At 39.7% G+C, this 25,622-nt stretch overlaps 1 protein-coding gene across 1 annotated transcript; it reads right to left on the bottom strand.

Annotated features, from left to right (window-relative positions):
* Nucleotides 1-623: 623 nt before the first annotated feature.
* On the bottom strand, nucleotides 624-25,042 carry tars1 (threonyl-tRNA synthetase 1). Its single transcript, XM_049579268.1, has 19 exons — nucleotides 24,871-25,042; nucleotides 23,892-23,969; nucleotides 23,012-23,202; nucleotides 22,032-22,155; nucleotides 20,565-20,689; nucleotides 19,668-19,785; nucleotides 19,522-19,586; nucleotides 17,943-18,021; nucleotides 17,564-17,710; nucleotides 16,438-16,536; nucleotides 11,196-11,362; nucleotides 10,205-10,367; nucleotides 7,647-7,784; nucleotides 5,661-5,738; nucleotides 5,474-5,574; nucleotides 4,921-5,025; nucleotides 4,672-4,744; nucleotides 1,889-2,003; nucleotides 624-1,748 (listed from the first exon to the last, which is right to left on the bottom strand). Exons 1-19 carry the CDS (start codon nucleotides 24,928-24,930, stop codon nucleotides 1,600-1,602), a joined length of 2,175 nt encoding a protein of 724 aa, XP_049435225.1. The 5' UTR covers nucleotides 24,931-25,042; the 3' UTR covers nucleotides 624-1,599.
* Between the last annotated feature and the right edge of the window lie 580 nt (nucleotides 25,043-25,622).

Genomic DNA, 25,622 nt, shown 5'->3' with positions numbered 1-25,622 from the left:
ACAGACTCCTGCTGTTTATTTATAAAGTAGAGTAGACAGTATTAGAATGAAAAATTTTGCTCATGCCTCAGTGTAATGGTGCAGACAGCAAGAGTAAATGGTCTCTGAGTTCAGTAAGCATGTAATAATGAGAAGCATCAGGTGTTTACCCTCCAGCACATCGCCAATTTCCGTCCTAAGTGATGATGGACTCGTGGAGGAAGGTGATAAGGATCCAGTTTTACTGTAGCGGAACACCTTTCTGACATTCATCTCCCCAACTCTCATCCAAACCTGCACCACTCTGTTGTGGAAAATTAAATGTTTCCACTTGCGAACTATCTAATAATTTCAACCCTGGCCTCAATATGTAGGATCTTAAAATTGAGTTGAGAGTTGTGACTTGACGAATACCACATTTCATGATAATGTGGACTGTGAGTAGGACCTATAACCATATATTGATCTTAGCACATGTTGACTTTGTCAGCTGCATGATTACTTTATGCTATAATGCTCATTAACTATGTCTTTTTCTCCATATTCTTACAGGTGATGATGACACAGCACTGAGGACAGGAAGAAATATGTTGCCATGGAAAAGAAAAGGTAAATCTTATTTTTAAAGAAAAGCATAACACAGATCAAGAATAGATTTTTTTTAATTATCAAAAGTGTAACTCATGTACAATTCCCTGAAGAAAGAATGACTGATAGAAACTGTTAAGACAGTGTAACAAACCCTCCCTCCCTTCTCCCTCTGTTTTAATCAGTTCATCGATCAGATGTTCAAAGATGTAATCACATTCTCAACCCACTCTACAGCAGAAAGTCTTTGCATTGTAAATTTCTGCAAACAACGAATACGTTACATTTATACATTATTTTGTAGCTGATCTGTTGAATCTTTCCGAATCACTGGGGCAAAGGTGTGGTTAGGTTTTGGCAAAAAAATCAGCTGGTAAGTGTTTGGAAAAGATCGTGTTTTGGCTTAAAACACCCGTGTTAGGTGCCACAAAACCCGCTGGAAAAGCAGGGATAAGTTGGTGAAAAACACCCAAATTTGGTGATTAAAACGGCGCAATGTGTGTCGGTAAAAAACACCCAGGTTTGATGGCTCAAAGGCTGCTGGGAAACCCTGCAATATGCTGCTAGAAATACCTATGTTGAGAACCAAAAACTTACCAGCACAAATGCCACAAAGGGTCGCCAGAAAAAAAGTTGTCTGCAGCTTTAGAGACGATATGAAACATATTCATTATTTGCAGAAACATATAATGTGAACATTTTCTTCTGGCAAACTGGGCTTGTATTCTGTATAAGCAGAAGGGATGAGGACAATCATACTTCATTCCATGAGTACAGCAACCACGGCACATGATAACCGAAAACATGATACAGTAAAGAGGCAACGGAAGACACTGGATAAAAAGACAATTGTTGAATCACAAAAAAAAAGACAGGACTTCCAGGGGACAAAAAGCAGAGACCAGGCAACAATGTGAGAGTAGTTTTATCCCTCATCCAAAACTGATTCCAACCACATGGCCTGTTTAAAGTTACCAGACTCGAGGTGCTGTTGAGAGGAGGACGAGCTGATAGCAGCGAGTGTGAGGAAGCTCAGAAGTCCTCTTCTGCGTTTCGACTCTTGCAGGTCTTGAGTTGTTTCAGACGCTCGATGCACTCCTCCACAGTGCGCTCGCCGTGGACTTTGTTATCGCGGGTGCGTACATTCACCGTGTTACTCGCCTTCTCTTTCTCTCCCACCACTTTTCCAAGCAGGGAAACATGCAAAGAGAACAAAGGAGAGGAACAAAAATCAATATCCAGATTGACAGTGAGAAAGAGATCAAAGATCAAAGATAGGAAAAAGACAGAAGAGTGAACGAAAGAGTGTGTTGCCACTGACCCAGGATGAAGTTGTACTGCGTCAGCTGTGCATTTCTGATCTTTTTGTTCAGGGTGCAGCCGGGGTCGAGATCCACTTCAGCCATGAAGCCGCTGTTGTGGAATTCCCGCTTGACCTGCCACATTAACCAGAGAGACAACCAACAGTGAAACAGTTAAGTCCGTGCCAGCAGGTTTAAAAAGTTCATTCACTCCCTTTCATCATTTTAACTGACCTCCTTAAATTCTGTTTCTCAAATGTGGACTAGCACATTTTGGACAAGTTGTCAATTTGGCTGTAATGAAGACTATTTCTGCAACCATTATTATCACGCTGTGTGGACTGACCTGCTGTCTTTTCCAATTACACGGATATCACGCCGGTGCAGCTGTTTATTTTATAAATGGGTTTTTGTTCAAGTAACGTGTTCAACACAAAAACTGATCAGTTTCCACACGATTTAAAAGGTAACCTAAATTTTACTATTACAGCTTGGGTTTATTTTTGTTGCTCTGGCCATCAGTTGTTATAACACTGTGCCTGTTAAAAATAGGTCCAACATGGCAACAAACACAAGCAGTCAGACAATCAGTGAGGTTGTAGACAAGCCAACAGATTAGTTTTAATATGTTTGGAAGAGAAAACAGAGGTGAACTGGCAGTTCAAATCCATCAGTATTCCTGTGTCCTCTGTTTAGGGTTCTCTAAATGAGGTGGTAGCTGATGTGGCTAAAAATGAAAGCTTGATTACAACCTGTGTGATTTTCACGCCATTTTTCTCTCTTGCCCCATTGAGCCGATTTTTGACAATGTAGCCCCACTCTGAGATCTCAGAAATCATTTGGTGAGTAAACTGTTAAATCATAATTAATACAACCAATGGCCTGAGCAATGAAAATACAAGTGAAGCTGTACAAACATGTCGTTCTCCTTTTAGTCTTTTTAAAGATGCAGAAACATGAACTTAAGAAGATGACAGTATTTTATATTGTTAAATATTTTAAGGCCATGTCAACAAGCATAAAACATCACACTTAAAGCACAATTAACACTGTAGCAGTGCTGAAACAGGACAGGATTCCAGCCTGTGGGTGCATCAGTGATAAAACACACTGTTGAATTAAAGCAATAATTCACTTGCAAAATGACCATTTGTTTATCAGTTTCTCACCACATGTTGAATTTGAGAAAATAAACTTTGTTTTTCTTGCATGTCTTTAGAGTAAATGAAGAATCCAAAACAGGCAAACACTCTTCATTAATTAAAGTAAAAAAGGGTCCTCATTTAACAACAGCAAAACTGTATCAAAACATCTGTTAACAAACAAACACACACTTCTGCAGTATAATCCAAGTCTCATTTATCCAGTCATATGCTCAGTGTTTCTCAAACATGCATTGTTAGGGAGAAGAGGGTTACGATAGATTTTACCAAAAATGCTTGTGTTTGTGAAGCACTGAGCAAACACCTGGAAAAATTACACTTGGATTAAACTGCATGAGTTGTGTGAGAGTTTGTAAATGGATATTTTGATTTAACTTTGGTATTATTAAACACGGTCCACGTTTACTTCAATTCATCAAGAATGTTTGCCTTTAGGGATGTCAATAGTTAACTGTTTATTGAATAACCGCCAATAATATTTTTGACAGGTTACCTAGGTCAGGCTAAAGGTTACTTTTGCAGCTCGTCAGTTTACTGCACTGCACACCAACCGGGTCCAACTAACAGTGCCACTCATTTGGCGATTACTGCTCCTAACGCTATCCCAACAGCGCTGCTGTGGAAACACTGTGTTGACCCTCCAGTCTCTCCCCAGGTTGCCCTAGAGAGTAAGCAGCTGTTAGCTGTGTTAGCACAGGTAGCAGTGTCAGAATGGCCAGTGGTGCTAGCATAATAAAGGGGTTTTGCAGCTCAAATTTGTGCTGCTTCCTTACCGGTAGACCGGAGGGGTGGCCACCATGTTTCCACAGCAACCCTGTCCTGCTACCAGGACATGACCAGCGGTACAACCAAATGAGCAGCACCGCTAGCTAGCTCTTACCTGACTAGGGCTGTGCGATTGCCTCTAAATTTCATATTGTGGATTGTCATTGCTCTAGATCGGGGATTCTCTGACAGTCATGTATTTCCCCCCCAAAAAACATCTCTTAATGCACAGTAGAGCGCCGTTTTTTTTTTGTTTGTTTTTTTCCAAAATCGCCTTAACATCCAGCAAATCGCCTGGCAACCCTCCAATCGGCAATATACGATTTGATCACTGATCGTCCCAGGCCTATACCTGACCTGGATGATGCACACTGAAGAGCAGCCGGAGCTAACTTTAGCTAACCTGCAGTTACTGGGTTCTCAAAAGCAAAATTAACCTAAACTGACATCCTTATTCGCCTTATTTGGATTCTCTGTTCACTGGAGCCATGCAAGTATAACAAGTTTTCTTTACAAATTCAGTGTAACACGGGAAGAGTAACTGATAAATAAATGGTCGTTCTGTGGATGAAGTATTCCTTTAAAATGTCTTATAACTTCAGTACAGTTTGTGTTGCACATGTTCATACTGTTAGCGTATTCATTACACACTGCTTATACTGTATCTAGTGTATTGATGTCAACCCCTTGCTGCTTTTTATATCCCCACTATGTACATTACTCTGCACTCTGCTGCTTTTTACACTTTTGTTTAGATGCTAAACTGCATTTTGTTGTCCCTGTGTCTGTACTCTGTGTTCAATGACAATAAAGTTGCATCTAATCTAATCTTGTGAGTGACATTATGTACTAAGGTAGCTGTGGTCAGTGGTTACCTTCTGGGCATACTCCTCACAGGTTGGTCCCACAGGTACAACCATCACTTGATTAGGAGAGAGCCACAGCGGCCTGAAACAGAAGAGGGCACACTGAAATGTTTAGCAGAAAAGCAAACCAGGTATATGAGCAAATATTTACTCCCCATTATATTCCTGTTCAGTCAATCTAAAAGTTTCTATCAGTGCTCAGGAGTAAAAGCATCCCATCAGCACCTATTAGCCTTTTAAAAATGATTGTTTACAAACCATTTGCCTCCATAGTTTTCAGTCAGGATGGCAATCATCCTCTCCACTGATCCCAGGATAGCTCTGTGGATGATCACTGGTCTCTTCTTGTCGTCACCGTCGTGGCTGCAAAATCATTTGAAGGAGGGAAAAAATTATGATCTCACACAAAGAAAGAAAATTAAAATGACAACAACAGTGATCATCTGGAGAAATTACTACTTTATCATTCTTTGGGTACCGCCGTTTCTTTTTTTGGAAGAGCAATACACAGGTTTACATCAAAATTTTTAAACCTTCATAGCTTTTGGGGCAGCTACAAAAGTCTTTGTAAACCTCTATAAATATATATCATGTAGGTTCATTGAAACCAATCCTATTTTCTGCATACACACCAGTATTTAAAATCATCCCATATGACATCAAATATTTTTATACAAAACTTCTTTCTTTAGTTATGTTAACTGTATTACAGTAGGTTTAATGATACACATGTATTTGCAGCCACAAAAATATTATTCTACTCTTCTGCCATTTTATTTTTAAGCATGCATTAAAGTAGTAAATGACCTACCTGACAAAGGAGAGATTAAAGCGGATCGGAAGCTGGAAATCAAGCTGAATTGTGGCACACTGATGGTACCGGCCGATGGCATCCTTGATCTGAATGTCGATCTGCAAAGGAATGACACGAGCGTTCAGCAGCGACCCTCCTGCTGTTTTACAGTTTAAGTACATCATTACTGCAGCACATGGCTCACCTTTGGTCCATAAAAAGCTCCATCACCGGGGTTGAGAACCCACTTCTCCCCAAAGTCATTCAAGCTGTTCTCCAGTTGCTGTAAAAACAAACAATTACCGCTTTGTTACAATGTCAATGGCTGACCAACACGCGAGTAAACAGTGGTGTTAAGCAAAGCTGTATATTTAGACCTGACATTTTCTTCATCTGGAACTAATCACTGAACTGAGAAATGTTAACGTCTCAATAATATTTTATGGGAGTTAATGAGGTGAGGGAAACATGCAGCAAGTTCTGTTCCAGTCGCTGTGCCAAGTTTGCAAGTCAGTTTTTTTGTGTATATAATTTTCCACCTTTGAGCATGTAAACATTAATCATAAAAAGTCAGTGCTGAATTTAGGAAATGTTTTCCTTGGAGAAAAGTGTCATGATAGGTCAACCAAACAGCTGCAACTTAGAAGCTATTATAATTCTCCTCTGTTTTTCACAGCTTCAGATGTGTTACTGGTCCTACTCATATTATCCTTAATTTGAAAACTGTGAGAAACACATGCAGTGAGCAACAATCTCTGCAGTGTAGCCTTTAAGTTCACTGGTCTATTCTGTCTGTCAGCAGACTGCAAAGTCTTTAATATTTAACAGTTACTGTGGCCACTGGATTGATTGTTAATAAAATAACATGTTAAAAATAACTTCCACTATCATCTGTAACGTTCTGCTGCCAGCGGGCAAAAGACACGATTAAGAATGAAGTTAAAATGAAGCACTGAGGACAGCACAATGACACCACTGACTATAAACCAGGGACGGAAATTAAAAGGAGCATTTATAAAACACCAATAAGTACCCATATCTGGCTGCATTATATCTGGCTCATTTACCATACTTACTGAGTTGTCATCTATTACAGTGTAAATATGGAAACAGCCCCCTGTGCGCCACTGTGTGCGATTTGTTGGACCCTAAGATCACGTAAAATGCTTCTAGCAGGTCATGCATGAGAGAACAGAGGATGCATTTTGCCACAGAAAGATGAGCATATCAATATGATTAAAACGTAACAGTCAATGAAGGAGGAGATGACATGTGGTTGGAGCCAGTGAGGCATAAAAAGCATCATCTTATTCTGTAACAAGTTTCCAGCAGTGTTAGAAAAAACACTTAAACAGAGGAAAACACAAACATCTTTCTGGCTTGTATCGAGAGTGACAATGTGCACTGCAGATGTTTCACTGGTGAAATAAAACATACCTCCAAACAATCAGTTCAAGAAGACAACAAATGTCATGTGAAAGAAAATCTCACCCTGCTGTGAAACCCAACATATGCCGTGTGCATCATCAGTATATGAAGCACATCCAAATTGTTTATTAGTCTTGCAAGCCTTTATCTGAAGGCTCTAAAAACTAATAAACAATTTAGATGTGCTTCATATACTTGTGCTACTGATAAAACAATACTGGTGGCACCTTTACCCAACAACTGTCTTTTAGTGATTTTACAGAATCATCTATTATACTTGAAGCTGTCCCAAGAGAGACACCCACTGTGTTTCGTCTAATGCTGAAAGCACCACGCAATAAAGACTCATTAGCGCACACTCTTGTTATTACTTTGTTCGAGATTGTTTTAAACACTACCTGCTCTCTCCCAGAGAAACTCAAAGCTGAATCTAAGATGTGAAACGTAGAGCTAATCCACAGAGAGGGAATGTGATTTGACAGCAAAGACAGACAGTGTCTGCACTGATGTAGATTCTCTGGAGATGAATGAGCATTTTCTGCTTCAGAACTGATAGCAGCTCTACAGAACAAAACTCATTCATTAAAATATACACGCTCTCTAGGTCTGCAAATCAAACTTTTATTTAGCCGTCTGTGATGCGGCTCCCACATTTCCATCTTGATAATATCACAGGTCAGCATCTTGATTCCCCAGTGAGACTCTGTGGGAGTAGCATTCACATTTTCAACCATACAAGGGAAACAAGAGGCCTTCTGATTACCTTTTCTGCTTGGTCCCAGACGGCCGGGTCCCCCAGGAACTTCTCTGGTCTTGTGGAGAGGTTGAGTTTGAAAGTGAAGCCAAACACGTCATACACGGTTCGCAGGAAGTTCAGGCAGCCCTTGATCTCCTCCTCAATCTGGGGTCAAAAACAAAAGGGGATCTTTAGGGGGAGACAGCGGTATGTGGCACATAGAAGTAATGTACATCGTGTGAAAGCTGGGAGCCTGAAGATTAATTTAAGATGCAGCTCAGTTTTGTGTCAAGTATTTCTAGTCATAAATATATCATAAACATTGTTCTTGTTTTTACACCTATGCAAACATTAAATTTTGGAGTGTATGGGAGCTTAGAACATTATGATGGAAGTATATGATGGCCATCCGCATGCTCAATTCTGTTTTACAAATTGTTACAGCAATTTTTGGGTTGATGCTATTTATTAAACAGATTTGGTGCTGAATTTAATCATTTTTACCACTCGCCAATTGACAGAAATGTTCGAACATCCCTCCAAAGTACCACATTAAGACCTTGAGGGACAAAAAAAAAAAATCTATGCTTTGATTTGGTGTCAAAAACTTTGAACATTTGGAAATTTCTCGAAGAACTGCATTTCTTTCCATGCACTTCTGTAAACTACTGAGAAACCCTTTCATTGTTAATACACCTATAAAAGCCAGAAATCCTCTGAATGCCCAAGGTCTCTAGTTTGTGGTTGTAAAGTTTCATGTGTCCTAGGAGTCACAATAGGCCATTTCATGCAGTGAGGTCACGTTTCAAAGAAATGTCCTCACTACAATAAAATGGCAACTCTGGAGGCTAACATCACACATGAATAAAGTGAAGGTGTCTACAAAGAGGAGACTTGGATACCCATAGAAGCCATTTTCATTTAGATATCGTTATTTAACCCTTTAGCTAGCATGACATGGTTGGTACCAATGGATTCTCTAGTTTCACATGACATATGATTCACTCTAGCAAGACGGCAATTTTTGAGGATCCCAGCAGTGTCCTCGCAGAGTGGAGGAGGTTAACAAAGAATGAATTCATAAGATGTAATCAGACGAATGAGAGGATAAACTGCTCATTTTATTGGAGATTACACATCATGATTGACTACTTCCAGTAGATGTAGTTGAGAACTATATCTGCACTAAGGTGCTCTACACTGCAAGTCCCAGGATAAATTAGATGTAGGAAACATGTGGTACAACAGGACATAAAACACTAAGACGAGACTGAAAAGAAGTGCCTCTATGTTAGAGGGAAAAGTCTCACTCTCAAGTCCTAAATATGAGCTGCCATCTGCGAACACTACAAACTTGAATATGATAAGTCACAGAAGACAGTAACAGTACAAGCAGTACTTTTCAGCTGCTGCTGCAGTCAAAGTGAAAAATTAAAAGTGAAATAATTTGTCTACAAAGAGCAATCAAACAATTAACCATCCAATCCACTACCATTACTGATAAAGAGAAAACAAAATCAGTGGGATCCTGGCTTCAAGTCGCGGTGTTACTACATTAGAACAACAACCTAATTAAGAAATCTCTTCTGTCTTCCAAAATCCTGTTTGTGTGCATCGATATTGGCAGCGCTCCTCCGTGGTGAAAGGACTTAAGATGCAAGTTGCTACACCAGACTGCAGCAGCCTGTGGAGTCCTCTCACTTAACCTGAGAATGTGACAGACTGTTCGCTGACAACATTACCTGAATTTATTCAATAAACGGTGCCAGCAAGACACTGATTCACTGAGAGCCTTCAGAACTGGGCTTCTTCAAACAGAGAGAAATTCTTCTCCACAGAAAGCCACATCTCCGTTAACTGGGACAGCTTCCCACTACGTTCTCCACTGTGTGCTTGTTTTATGTCTCAACATTGTTTAACTTGTTTTGAAATGTGTATCTTAGAAATACATCTGTTGTATTTTTATTGATCTAAATAGCAAGTGGAAACATTTATCAAAAGGTATTGCCAGGAAAATGTGACAGTGGTATGAATAAAATGCTGTCTTTAAGAGTTCTGCACTGATTTAGCACTGCACTCCGATGACATTGTCGGACTCATGATGGACAGATGTGTTTTTAAAAGGCATCTGAATCAATGCAGCAGAAGCAGAGACATTGTGCGTCTTATTCCACACATTCTTCTTCCTTGTCAAAACCTGGCACCTACATCCACGATGCAAGTCGACGACCAACAGCTTAGTCAGAGATTGGAGTGTATTATGCTAGTAGCACCTAATGTAGCTGACAGAGATGGGGTAAGTTCACTTCTTTCTAACTTCACATCCCCTAATTGTTTTCATTGTCTTCAGCTGCAACAGATGCTGTACAAGTAACGCCACTTGAGTCAATTAAATCAGGGCTTTAAGCAACTTTTCCACATACAGTAGTACACAACATTTGCAAACAGACTTTGATGTGTAAAATTGGTGGAATTACCCTTAACATCACATTTACTCATGCCATCAGGTCACTGTTTTTTTATTGTACAACTTAAAAAAGTCTGAACATGGCTGCGTCATGTTAATGCGTCAATGCAGGCCTCACCTGGTCCATGGTGCAGAAGATATGAGCATCATCCTGCTGGAAGCGGCGGACACGGGTGAGGCCTGTCAGAGCTCCTGACAGCTCGTTCCTGTGCAGGACGCCGAAGTCGGCCATGCGAAGGGGCAACTCTCTCCAGGAGCGTGGCCGGTGATCAAACATCAGGCTGCAGCCAAACAGAAAGACAAGCATTGTGTAAAAAAAAAAAAAAAACACGCAAATTACCACTGCCTTCTTTGACCTTGAGTTATCAAAATAACTGAAAATTGCCTTACTGCTTTTTTTCTCCTAAGAAAGACTGCATTCAATACTTGATTTAACTGACATCCAACACTTTGACAAAAATGTGCGAGCTTAATTTCCATTTTAGTCTGATCTCCAGAGGGGCTGCCAGTGTGGATAGCACAAAGATTGGAAAAGTAAAAAGGAGATAAAAGATTTGAATACAAAGAGCTGCAGTCTGGCTCGTTACACTGCAATGCAGCATTCAGCAGCAAATTGAACTGGGTCATTCAACAACTGAAAACATGGCAAGAGCATCAGTCCATTACAAGTTGAGCAGAGCTGGATGACAATCTATTGTAGCAGTGAAATGTGAGGCTATTTCACGAAGACTGCATCAGCTCCTGATAATAAACCCCTGTGCAAACTCTTATAAAGCTATTCAAGCATGCTAAAACACTGTTTAATGGTTGTTCCTGTTTGCCACAGAATCTTTTTTGTTAGATATTAAAACTAAATATTGTACAAAGGTTAAACAACAATATTCTGAGCTCATTAAATGCTACAAACACATTTACAAGTGGAGAGGACGAGTAGCCTTGCCTCCATTGAACACAGTTGTTTCTCTGATTAGAGACAGAAACTAACTGAAATTTTTTTTTTTTTTACAGAAGCATGACTTGATACACAGTGTGTAACAGAAGTGGGTGTGGGTTGGAAACTGAAATCACACTTTCACAGAAATCTCAATTTAAGAGAAAAAAGACCTCACCAGTGTCCCGGGCAGTTCATGGGCTTCAGGGCGAAGATCTCCTTCTCCACCTCAAAGGAGAACATGTTCTCACTGTAGTGCTGCCAGTGGCCAGAGGTCTGCCACAGCTTGCTGTTGTAGATGTTGGGCGTCACCACCTCCTGGAAACCCCTCTTCCTGTACTCGCTCTGCCAAAGACAGAAAAAAGGTTTTCTCACAAAGACTGTTCTGGGTTACTGGCACCTTAAGCAACTCGGCTTCATAATGCTCTGTACACATCACAACTACAAACAACCGGCTAAAACTGTTTGTCAAAACCTGGGGACTCACTGATAAATAGGCTGAGATTTTGAAAAAGTAAACTACCTCGGAGGATGTTTAAACTGCTGCATTAGCATGATGAGATTCTAGGAGGAGTGCTCAGAGACTGCGCCCATCAGCCTGCGGAGGTGTTTACTAACATCTTCAACCTGTCCCTGTCTACTATCCTGCCTGTCTGAAATCAGCAATTATCTCACCAGTGCCCAAACAGGCGAACACCAGGGGCCAAGCAATAAAACTGTAAATTCCCAACTAAAACTGTGTGTGAATCCTCATTCTTTTCGTCACATTTATAAAGCCATAAATACGCCTGATTCCGTTTTATGAAAATCTCAATCATTGTGGTGCTGGGTGCACGTGCACGAGCCTCATTTCCACATCCACATTTAGCCATAAATTAATGTAGAAATGATTAGTGTTTATCGATACTTGTGCCCCTCCACCTTTCATTAAACTGTCAATGAGGAGTACGGTAAAGACAGTGCAATTTTACTAACTGTGTCCTATTGGCGAGGTTTTCCAACAGTGCCAGAGCATCTGTCACACAGCTGTTGCAATCTGTAGCGTCCGTACCACTAATTTATCACACTTCTGCAAACTATCATCCCGATAAAATCTCAATCATTTTTATTATTAAACGTTAAAAGGATGATCAATGATTCACTCATATAGCTCATGTTGAAAATGACTTAACAAATTGCTCCACAGAAAAACATTAACTGATCACTAACCTGAGAGATGAATATAAACAATGACAAAATTCATCACTCATAAATACTTTAAAATTAACTTTATAAATGCGCCTTTGATTGACACTTTACAGACTGCCTTGCAGCTTGCAAAAATAATAACACAATCAGTGAAACTGAGGAGCAAAAAATTCTTACTGTTCATTCTTCCTTTCTAAATACCAGTGTATGTGTGGGAAAAGGCGTATGCATAGTTTTAGTGTGTATACATCGTGTGTGCATCTGGCCCAAGCTGCCTGAATGACTATACACCAGTGGCACTCACACCCATTACAGCAAAGTGCTTTGAAAGATTGGTTTAAAGCACATCAAATCGACCCTCCCCCCACCCTGGACCAGCACCAGTATGCCTACAGAGCAAATAGATCCACAGATAATGCCATCAGCTCAGCTCTCCACACTGCTGTGAACCACCTTGAACAGAAGGGGCCATATGTAAGGATGCTTTTTATAGACTACAGCTCTGCATTCAACACTATTGTTCCCAGCAGGTTGGTCACCGACTAGCTTAACCTCAGTCTGATCAACTGCAGTTTCAGCAGTTACGGTCTTATTTTGTGTGTGTGTGTGTGTGTGTGTGTGTTGTTTATAAATGTTTTTTTATTTGTCTGTTTGATATCAAGCGCTGTCAAATGAGAATTTCTTTTGCTTTGCGACTGACAATAAAGTTTATCTTATCTCACAGAGATGAAGTCTGCAAACTGTCAGGATGGTGTAGAAAACAATCCATCACTGAACAGAAAAAAACAAAAGAACTCATCAGAGACTTAAGGAGACACTGTGAGGAGCCCTCTCTTCTAAACATCACAGGAGTAGAAGTGGAGAGAGTTTCTAGCCTCAAGTTTCTAGTAATACATCACAGAGGATCTCACATGGACAATCAACTCCACAGCTCTGGCAACAAAGGCTCAGCAGCAACTTTACTTCCTGAGGACACTTAGGAAGAGCAGCCTGTCTGTGAAGCTGCCCGTGCCCTCTACCGCTGCTCTACAGAGAGGGTATTGACATGCTGTATTACAGTATGGTATGCCAACTGTTCAGCAGCAGACAGAGGAGCTCTCCAGAGAGTCATAAACACAGCCCAGAAAATAATTGGACTTCCCCTGCCCTCCCTGAAAGACATCTTCAGATCTCGCTGCCTCCACAGAGCCAACAGAAATCTGAAGGATGCAACTCACTTATATCACCATCTCTTCTCTCTGCTGCCATCTGGAAGGCGCTACGGGGTGTTAAAGACTTGCACTTCCAGGCTCGAGAATAGCTTCTACCTCATCGCTGAACTGAACTCCACACAACACCATCCCTCACACCTTCATAGGTTTCGGTGCCACTCACATTCAAACCGATACCTGGAGTCCAGTACCAGCACCTAATGGCACCTTTTTTAGGTCCTCAACTCTGCAATAAAAAAATGTACTTTCTGAAGAAGTAGCAGGGGTCAACCAGCGATTCTGCTTCTCTGCTCTTTTCTTATCACACATAGAGCTAATCTTCTGTCTCTATCTGCTTGTGTGTGTGTGTGTGTGTGTGTCTGCTCGCCTCCCTCACTCTGTTTAGACACAACGAACAAATATGTGAAATAGGTACTCAATTAAAAAAAAAAAACAATCATGAACAGCAGTGATAATAGGCTACTTCTAAAATTAAATTGCAAAGAAACAGACCAAACAACTTGCAGATTGAAAGCCAGCCGTAGAGCTTTGTATCGATTAACTGAAAATGCATGTGTCCGGGAAGTACTAAGACTTAGATTATACTGCACAAGTTGTGTAAGAGATGGTAAACGTATGTTTTAATATTGTTTTGCTGTCGTTAAATACGATCCTTGTTTACTTCAATTCATGAACAATGTTTTTGGGATTCTGCGTTCATTGGAGGCATGTGTGTTTTTTTCCACCTGGACCTTTATGGTCTGACATATCCTCTCTAATCATCACCAGCCTGTCACTGTAACCTGTGACAGGCTGTTATACTACCAGAACTATCGCACATTCACATATATGCTATTTTCTGTCAAGCCGCGAGCAGCCCGCAGGTTTACATTGCCAAAGGTTTATGACAAAATCCCTTGACAACACCAACTCTCATGTGCGCATGGTGAGAGAGGAGAGGCAGAGACGCTGTGCTGCTGCCAGAGGAGCCGCTGAATGGGTTCCCTCTGAGCGGTAAGTCACTAAAAGAGTCTGAGAAGTCCGGGAGCTGTTCATAAAACATTCAGGATGCCACAATTGATAATAATTTCACTTTCAGCCTTGTTGTCGCCATGGGTAACAGTATGATGTCTATATGTCGATAAGTCAAAATATCGCAAGCATAACAATATTGATTTTTCATGTGATATTAAAAATTATACTGGTTTTATCGTGAACAACATGATATGGCACACCCCTACAACACAGTGTGAGTAATTGATATATAAATGGTAATTTTTGTAGTCAACGTATTACTTTACTTGACTTGACTTCAGTGCCCAACCCTACAACCAACCTTAAAGGGATAGTGCAGCCAAAAATAAAAATTCACCCATTATCTACTCACCCATATGCCGAGGGAGGCTCATGTGAAGTTTCAGAGTCCTCACATCCCTTGCGGAGATCCAAGGGGAGAGGGGGTAGCAGTATGGAAATATTTTGTGGTTTCAATTATATGTTTTTGGACGTTTGAATCTGGGGCGCCGTAAGCTTCCATTAGGTGGAGTTGTGTTACTACCTAGATACTACCTAGATAGTAGATAATGGCTGAATTTTCATTTTTGGGTGCACTGTCCCTTTAACATCACCACAGTACTCCATCCCACAGGAGTGACAACTGGACGAGTATTTGCCATACAAATGAAGAAATGTGCACTAACTTTTAAATGTGCAATCATGTCTTTGTAAGGTGTGATAGCATTTGGCACAATGCACAAACTGTAGCTTCTAATATGCCACTTCTTTTTATTACTTCTTTTTTATCTGTTTTTTTAATTAGCATTATTTATCTGTATGGCAGGTGCGCATGTGTGTGTGGGTGTGAGGTGCGTGCATATGTGGAGTTTTAATGTATCCATTTCAGGAGCTGCACAGCAAATTTCATTGTACACTGTGCAATGACAATAAGGGCAGTTTTTTCTATTCAATATTCACACTTCAGTTTGCTTACACATCATGAAGGGGACTCCCTGTGAACTGAAAGGACAAGGTAACATTTTTTGTAGTGCTTTAATGCACCTTGAGTTGGCCTGTTTAGTTTGATATAAGTTTTAAAATTCAAAACAGAAAGCTGATGGCAACAATAAAATAAAATAGGGTAATTTATTTCAAATCCCGACAGTCATATACCAGAAAAATATTTGAATGCTCTGGGTGTTTTGTTGCCTGTATAGGCAGAGCTGTTTAATAAACACATCTCATTACTCCTCAGTCAGAAATCTATTTTACCACTTCAAAGTGAAATTGCTTCCAATGTGCACTGCATTATGACTGCGCTGACTGAAAACCAAGAAAGTAAGTGTTTTATATCAGATCGATCTGTGGCTCTTTATAACAGAGCAGGTGCAATAGAGGTTTCCTTCAATGCTGTCAATCACACCTGGTTTACTTATTTGAATTTATTCCAAATAATAGTGGTAATAATAATGAGCTATTTCGAGACTCATAATTAAGTTTGCACAGTGTGAAGTTAACCTTTGAACACAAAGTGTTTCTATTAGCTGCTAAAAATGAGAAATCTCCTATTGAGTGAGCATAAATTTGATTTGTCAACACCTATTTACAGCATTATTGTTGTGGGAAGAGAGGGTGCAGACATAAATTTGCATTTTATTGCATCTGCACGCACATGTTCATGTTTTAAATTAATTTGTTTTATGTGCACAGCCCAGACTATATTCATTAGCCGCTACTTTATCAGTTTCAAGACCATGACATGAAGCCACATCATCAACATATAACCAATCCTTTACTGCTCTTCTGTATAAAAGAATATGACGCTTAAAGTGATTTAAAATTGCAGCAATACATCTTGTGAATATGCATATACAGCCATTATTATTACACAGGCTGACTAAAGATCCAAATCTGCTCTTCCCTTCTCCCCAGGTCTCTCTGCCAATTTAAACTTTCTGATTCATACCCTCCGTCTTTTCTTCTGTCGGAAAGTTTAGAGTGAGATCACAGCAATTATCCGCTGTGGGTCAGACAGCTTTGACTTACTCTGATGAACTCAATCAGGGTGTTGTAGATGAAGGCCCCCTTAGGCAGGAAGAAGCAGCTCCCTGGACTCAGGTCATGGAAGAAGAACAGGTCCTGCTCCTGAATAATAAAAACAGGTTTATTAGTGTGATGGAAGACAATAAAAAAAGAGCCATCACTCAGGCCAAACTGGTTTAACTAATAATGCAGGGGTTCATCACGTTTAACTGTAACCAGGGTTTGTTTGACAACATACAAACTGCTCAGATTGTTTTTTTAACACACCTGTTATTGTTATTGAGTGAAAGGCAACAACACACACACCCTGAACCATCACTTCCTCATCAACACGGTTTTTAATTTATTACATGGCAGTAAGGATATTCCTAGTTTCTTAAAACCGCTCCAAAATTGTGAAGAACAACTTTTCCACAGCAGACATTCTGACATATCATAGTAGATAAAGCACAGGTGAAAATGATAACATTAAAGATGGCTCAGTTCCATTAAGTGTCCCTGTAATATATTCCAGTGAGCCAGCATGCACAATGCCAGGACCTCCATTAAGTGGAATGCAGCCATCACTATTGTTAACAATTATACCTGTGCTTTTCCTACTATGACAAGTCAAAATGCCTGCTGCAAAAAGCTCTACTGACTGCTGATTTACACCATGGGTGTTAAGCACCATTTTGCCATCACTCAAAGCTGAAAATGAGTCATGGGTATTTTTTGTATAATGCTATTTTAGATTGATACTATTCATGTAAAACAACTTTCTACCAATTTCCCAAGTCAGTGATACTTTCTGAGCGTTTGACATTTAAAGATATATAGAGAAATCTGCTTCTCTTGTTGTAGGACAGTGATTCTTGTTACTATACTGCTGCAAAAACACCAGGAGTACTGTATTTTTACACTGTTCAGAAATGCCTTTGAGGAATGCTGTTGACAAGATGTGACTTGGTAACATCAGACACACAACAAACCCACTCTCTTATACTTCAGAAGTATCCTACCTACATTTCATGACATACAGTAGAAAACAGTCCTTTCTGGGAGTAAAACCTGCAGGAGACTGTTTTAAAATGACTATGAAGACCAACTCTTTTTCTAGCCGCCAGCACCTTCACATTTCACTTCTTACCCGGCCCAGTTTGCGGTGATCTCTGTTCTTGGCCTCCTCCTGAAACTTCTCCCAGTCTTTGAGCATTTTGGGGTCAGGGAAGGAGATTCCATAGATCCTCTGGAGGGTTTCCATGTCCGCTTTTCCCTCCCAGTATGTAGATGAATTCTAGCACACCACAAAGGGAATATGTTAGCTTTCATCAGTCTTTTGGGTCCTTCAAATCCCTTGAGAATAAAACATAAGGTAGCTCTAGAAATGGGGACAAATGTGCTTCCTGCAGATATTCAGGGCACGGACTACAGCACTTGAAGTGTTACCTGGATTAATCAACGATAAATCCACATTTACACTAACAACAGGTTTGATGTACATAATGTGCGGAAAGAAAGAGTCTCACCTTGTGGATCTTAAGTGCCTTGATTTTCCCTGTATGTCTCACATGGGGCCCGCGACACAAATCAATTAAGGGACCACACCTGGAATACAGAGTGTTTATACATGCTGAGTATTTTGAAAATACTAAATAGGGTAAGTGTTTTTGTCATTGACACTTGACCCCAAGCCCAAAGGGTTCTGCTTAAGACGTAAATCTTTAAAAACAAACATGATTTAATTCTTTAAAGAGGCAAGATCATTTTCATAGTATAACTGGGCACTAGGTTTTAGCAAACATTATCCAAATGAGTTAACAGTGTATTTGTTGGGGGATATTTTCAGTCGCAAATTTGGTGCACTCGTGTTTGCTTCAGACAGCAGGGCAGTCCAGGTGGGATTGAATTGATAGGTAATACAGTGCCCATGTTCATCGTAATGAAAGACACCTATGACACAGAGGAATATGCTACATCAGGCTTTTGCGACACAGATAATACTTGTCAGTAGGATCAATTTGTTCTTTGTTTTGGTCTTTGAATGGGATTTTTTGACATAAGAAAAAATATACAGTATTAACAAACAGGGCTCAACAATCGGTAACCATCTCATTGCATTACATTGCAGAACATAATTTGGACAATCAGTCTGCTCTGTTAAGGGAGAAAAACTATACAACTGTCTAATAAACAAATAGAAAATGTAACAATTTTAATGTGTTTACGAGAGATAATGAATCATCGCTAAAAGAGAAACATTGTTCTCACATCTAACACCCCTGCAGATGCACCTATAATTTGTTTTTTTGTCTATGTACCCTAAAACTTCAATTAAAAGCCTTGTTCCTTTTACTAGCCTGGTGTGGCTACACATTTTGACTGATAAGCACCTGTCTGAATGAGGCGCCTGGTCTGGTTGCCAAACTGTCCTTTTCTTTTTCTTTTTTTTTAATAGAAGTTCTTCAGATGTATAAAACCTGGTTGTTGGTTACCTCAATTATGTATCCATTCCTCAATTACCCCGTAAGTAATCTATATTCCTTTAGTCCATAAGGGTCCTCAGATCAAAAGTATCAAAAGGGTTTTTCATAAAAATTATTCCAAGTTGTGAGTATTGTTGTGATGTACTGTCTGTTGGAGCTAGAATAAATGAGTTATTCATAGTTTCTATATTATCTGAAGCCTGATTTTTATTCAAGCAATATTCATGCTGACTTAAATAAACAATTTGATTGAAATGATAGGAATTAAAGGCCTGTCCCATATGAACACCTGTCCCAAATATAGGCCCATTGATTTCAGTGATACATGCAAATAATAGCCCAGGCAATTAAATGAAGTTTTAGGGTATTTGTGGATAAATTTGTGGATGTATTTTTGAGTATGTATTTGGATGTACTCTTTTTTTTTTCGACTTAAACTTTTCAAAAAAGCCTTTTGTGGACAGGTGTTGAAAATTAGTGTTTCACTACAAACACTAAACACAGTGCATCTGGCTGCTGTACATAAATACAGGTTACAAATGCCACAGTGATGTCCATATCAAACTAATTAAATAACTAATATATAAAGATTTACATTTACATGCACAGACCATGGACTCACCTGTAAACTGTGGTGGTGGGAGTAGTGACCTTCTCATTCAGAATGCGGCACTTGAACTTGTTGTACTGTCGAGGATGAGAAGTAGTTTCAGAGCTCTGTTGCTTGTTAAACGTTCCTTTTTAAAATGAGTTTGTGTTTTCTGATACCTTGAACATTTCCAGCAGAGTTTCCTTCTTGATCTCCAGCCTCTCAAACGGCTGCTTTTCCTTAATAATCTTCTTGCACAAGGTCTCCAGACATGGGAAGTCATTGCTCGATACGCCCCTGTCCAAAACATCAAAAGAGAAACACAACAAGCACATTACATCCAAAGACAATGACTGCCTCACTTAGTCTCACATTAATATGCAAAGTGCACACGTGGCTAAATTTAGTCTGCCAGTGTTTCTAGAGGGCATCATGGATGTGACCAGACAATACGCCATGTGGCCAGGCCTTTTGTTCACCAATGTAATTCTTTGACTTCCCGAAACTGATAACCTCAGCCAAGTATGGGCAAATAGTTGAAAGTCCTTGGCTTTAGGGCTGGAGCAATGTCAAAATATCCTTGCAAAAAAACATCTCCAAGAATGCTATTAGCATAAAATGACTTCATTAAGGAGGTTGTAGAATTAATTAGACAGCACTCCTCACGCTCTCCTGCAGCCTGCAGCAGGGAGAAATGCATCTGTTTCAGGGAAAGGTCAAGTGAAAAAGTTGTTTACGAAAAAGAAGTGTTCACATTTCTGAGGCTGTCTCAACACACTTTCAAAGCTTCACAGGCATAACCTCTAGTTTTGTGCTTTGAATAGATTTGCTTTTATGGCTTCCAATCCTATGGGAAGATATACAAGTATGCAAATTTAAATCCACACCCAAGAAAAATCAGGCTTGACAGCATTACTGTCATTACAATCAACCTGTTTTGTGTTTGTCACCGGTCTCTGCCAGTAAACCAGACTGACAGCTGCTAAGTCTTGAAGTACACACCAACATGACACTGAGAGCTGACAAACACAAATAATTATACAGACAAATCAGAACCCAAAGCCTGCGCCACTCACTCATTGTTCTCCAGGAACATGTCATAGTAAAAGCCATTCTCGATGGGGGGACCGTAGCAGAGGCAGCCTCCGTACACCCTCTCCATGGCTTCCCCTAGGATATGGGCGCTGGAGTGCCAATAAACCTAAACAATATGCAAAAAACACATTGCCAGATTAGAAAAAAATAGCACAGTTTAATAACAGTGAGAAATATGACTGTGTGGGAAACTCAAGACTGGTGTCCTTCATGTCTGAGCTGATCATTTACTGTGCTGCAGACACCGCTGAAGCCCTTAAGAACATTTAAACCACTTAAACTGAGTAAAATCACTTCTCCTGAGTGCTGACAATACAAAAAAAAGCAGAAAATCTTTAAGATATGTGACAAAACCTGCTGACAAATGGTGCTTAAGAATGTCAACTGACAAATGGCTCCTCTTCAGGTAAAATATTCAGCACCTTGTATAGACGATGAAACTGAAATTGGGCTTTTAATTTAAGAACGAGTCTCATTATTCTCTCAGGAACCAGTTGCTGCTACTTTTATGACAGTACACGATGGCTAAAGTGTTTTACATTCTCACGTCTGCTTTTAATGTCTTTGCGTCTCTGGCAGTTGGAACATCACAGAGCTCTAAGGTTTATTATTGACTGTAAACCTTTCATTCATCACTTTAACCTTGCCTGCCCTAGCTACATATCAATAAGGTTGAACGCACTCTGCAAGATGTTGGGTACTGCTAAGTGGGGGTGGGCATCACCTGAGATCCCACGATATGACATTGTCACGATACAATATTACTGCAATTTGAAATGTTTGGCGATATCCGAAGTATTGCGATAACATATATTGCGATGTATTACCTTTTTTCAACTGTAAATTATGTCCCCAGAAAATGTTAATGACATCTGATTTGTCTAATAAGATAGTTTTTAGTCTATTCATCTCACTTTAGTCAGTTTGTATCAAAATGTATGTAATGGACTGAAAAAGCAACTCATTTATCTTTCTAGTAGGCTACCAAAACTTTAATTATATTAGCAATATAAATTATTTATATATAATAAATCAAATTGATACTTGGCATCCGTGTATAAATACAAAATTGCCACCGAAAATATTGTGATGCTATGCTGTATTATTTTTCTCCTCCATCCCTACTGGTACGTATTCTGAATACTCAACTGGGATTTAATGGCAGAAAATCTGAAGAACTGTATTGTATATGTATTCCATATATAGAGTATAGTTCATATATCATAGACGCCAAGTAAGCACCTTCACAAAGCAATTCACATAGAACAAATCTCAATGATATGTTGAGGCAGGTGATTGTAATTTTTAGTGCTCAAAAATGAGCACACTATGAATCCAGACGAGGGTGTTAAGAATGAATTTATGATAATACACTCCCCTCATACATATGTAAGGGAGAGATAAACAAATATATGCACTGTGTCAGAGCAGGGATAAGGTGGACTTACAGCTTGAGCCTCCTCATCGTCAAACTTGAGCAACTCAAGGCTGCAGTCGTCCTCCAAAGGTCTGTCCAGGTCCCACACATCTTTGTTCACTTTGGCAATCACTGTGTTGTCGGCAAGGCCTTGGCTGGATGTAAAACAAGAAAATGTTCCACAGAAGTACAAAAACATTAATGGTATTTGATATTATACTAGAAAAAAAAAACAATTTGAACACCTAAACATGATCAAAAGAGGTCAAACACAACATCGTCTGTTACATCCCGTACATTGCCCCTGGTCATACAATGTGATCGCTGGTTTGACAGATTTATATCCTGAGAGGAGGAGATAAAGGGATGCTGCTTACAGTACAGTGCCACACCTTTGAAGTTCTCCCCCCAGGCTTCTGAAATTAAAATACACATACAAAACTACCCAACTGCCTTGATCATGAGAATTTTAGGATTTTAAAAACAGGCTTATGACCCACAGAGGGTAAAAACTCTGCATCATAAAGAAAATACAGAGGTGGGGATGAAGATGGTGCTTTTAAGTTTTACGAAGCAATACACCATCCACTCTTACAACAATAGTGATAGCTTTGGATATTAACATTTAACCTTTGTTAACACAGTTTTGGTTCCTGTTGTATGTTGCACCAAGATGACAGGGAGATCATTCTCAGACTATCCCACAGCAAAGTTTCCACTGCTTTTTAACACTAATGAGGTTTTTTGTCAGCATACTTTCTTGTCTTCGGTGGACGGTCTAAGGTTGGCAGGTGTCACTTTCAATTACCGTTTTCATAACGTGGGTGTTGTGAAACCTTTTGAAACTGTAACAATGATTACAGGCTGTACAAACAAACCTGACAGCTAATCTCTGGAAATTAAAATCCTTAAGCACCCTTGAGGTTTTCCTTCTTTTTTTTTTTGTGCTGCATGAAAGCAAGGTGTCACATTATTAGGTAACAGTTACAGCGATCCCGTCATCACACTGACCTGATTCCACAGGCCACCTGGTAAGGTGTGGTCTTCCAGGACTCGGCGTCCACCACCTTTCCATCGGGCAGAGTCACCTTGATGGGTCGGCTATCCTTCGCAGCCCTCTCTGCCATCAGAGCTTCATGCTCGGCTTTGAGTTTGGCGTACAAAGTAAGCCGGTCGTCAATGTATTGGGGTGCTGGTGTCAGCTACATGAAAACAAAAAAGGTGTGAGTACATGGAGGGTGGTGTAAAATTTTGTCAGTGTGTAACTTGCACTGGGTATTAATTTGCACGACTTGTTGATCTCCCTCTTATACTAAGTGTCAATAGCTGATAGTCTCAGTCAGCCACACATCAAACCAAAACAGGAGGCTTATGTAAAATATATTAAAAATATTTAATTGAAATATTAATTCCTTTGTCTACCCACCATCTTCTAATCTTCTCAGCTTGCCTCATCTTTACTTTGAGTTATTATGGAACATCTGGACAAAACAGTGAGGAGTACAAAGACACACCACTTTACTCGGCAAATAATGTACTGAAAGCAACACCTCATATTTAGTCTGTCTTTTAGATTGCTGAAATATGTTCTGTAACTTGTATCCATGCTCAAACTATCCCAAGGTTTGTTTCCGATTGACCTGTTATTCATTGTGCTTGGAAATCTGTGGAGTGCTTTACCACATTAAAAGATTTAACCATACTAGTATCTGATCAAAAACCTCAACAACCATAAAGCCTGTGTGTGAGTGCTTGGAGAAACATGAGCCTGCAATGACAGATCTCCACAAGCACTAAATATGCATCATGATTCAACCTCTTGAGAAACAAAACATCAGTATGTCTAATAATAGCATCTAATTACTTTCTGATGCTTCATTGCGAAACTCACCTCAGCCCTGCCTCCAGAGTCCCCTGCGGCACTTTTAGCCTTCTTCTTTCCTCCATCTTTCCCACTTCCAGTTCCCCCCTGTGCACAAATCACACCAGGATATTAGTGACCTTTTATCAAGAGGAAAGCAAATGAAACACAAATTTGGCATGAAGTTTACTCAGAGAAAACTTCAGGTATACAACCTACGCACTATTTACATAAGAGATCGGAAAGGTAAACACTAGCACAATGCTTAACAATAGGAACGTATACTGCTGACAGGAGGCACATAAACATATTAACACTTCAATATAATTATCTGTTATCTTAAAATTGGTTGCTACATAATGCTAAAAAGTAGTACAGAGCAGTTATAGTATGAGTGAAAAGCTTTCACAAAAACTACAAGGGTAAATGCAGCATGCAAGTGACCCAGTGATAATTTAAAAGTAGTGCTCACCACCTGACAGCCCCCTCCAAGTTGTAACGCACACTAAGGTTATTATTAGAAATGAGTGGAAGTAACGTTACAAACCACTTTTTAAGAGACAAGTTTATATGAAAAAGATCCGCTTGGAGCATTTGGTGTATGCCGATTTACAAGTTGAACATAAATGACTCGTGCTAGGTCCTAACTGTTATTGAAATATGTGTGAGAGCCTACCGACAAGCAGTGAAACATTTAATTGACAGATTTTTGAATGGACTTTGGCGTATGGCACTCTTTGTGCCACGTTAGCCAAACCAAACTCGCCGACTGGGCTAGCTCAACGGCAATGTGTCGCATTTTTAACACCTAAATAAATGAAAACAAACATGAAACTTACTCTTCAGCTAATTATAAGTTAAAGCTAGCACAACGTTACTATAAAGCTAGCTAGCCGCATCGCCACATTGCTGGGCGCTGAATGACAGCATGAATCCGACCACCGGCTAGGCTAGCTGCTAGCTAGCTAATAGGACTTGAATGTAGCCGGTTACGAGACTGAGGTGTCACCTTTTTGTTGTCGTCGACTTGCAGTTCGTTCATTTTCTCCACGACAGCCTGGTCTGCCATCACAAGTGAAAAGTTACCTCACTTTGAGAGATAACTTCTGCAAGTCCGGACAGTGTCAGATGTAAGCAGTAAAGTGCCGGGTAAGGGCTGATGACGTATCCCGGATATTGCGATGCTGATGCAACACATAGACTGTATAACATTGCCGAGTGGGCGGGGCTTCGTGTCAGAGATCTTAAAACAGTATTTTTATTTTTTATTTTTTATTTTTTGTTATTTTTCTTTACAGTCGTTTGTGGAACTTTTTAAAAATCACTTTTCTTATTTTTGTGTTGAAATAAAAAAAAAACTTTCTTCCTTATAAAGTAATGACAGTGGGCTAATTGTTAGTTAACATATTTCAGCAAAACTAAAAGGAAAAAAAAGTCAGAAATATGTCATGAAAAATGTGTACACCCTGAGAAATATTAGAGCCAAATTATCATCAGGGCAGTAGCCAGAATTTCAGAAATACTTAGGTCATGAATCCAAGTCCCACACATGTAACGCAAACCCCATCCCCCAGTAGCAAAGTAAAATAAATAGCAGTCTCTGAAACATTTAAGTAGCTGGTATTTGAAATGTTCATGTTTTATTTATTTAGTTAACACTTCTTTTTCCCCTGTAAATTTTGGTTAACAATAAATTGTGTTTCGGTAACACACCGGTAAGATTTTGGTGGGAAAATATTAAATACTTTATATTTATTTATG

Source organism: Epinephelus fuscoguttatus, linkage group LG6 (genome assembly GCF_011397635.1).
Source record: "Epinephelus fuscoguttatus linkage group LG6, E.fuscoguttatus.final_Chr_v1".
NCBI classification, from domain to species: Eukaryota; Metazoa; Chordata; class Actinopteri; order Perciformes; family Serranidae; genus Epinephelus; species Epinephelus fuscoguttatus.
This window is presented reverse-complemented; position numbering and strand designations above follow the sequence as displayed.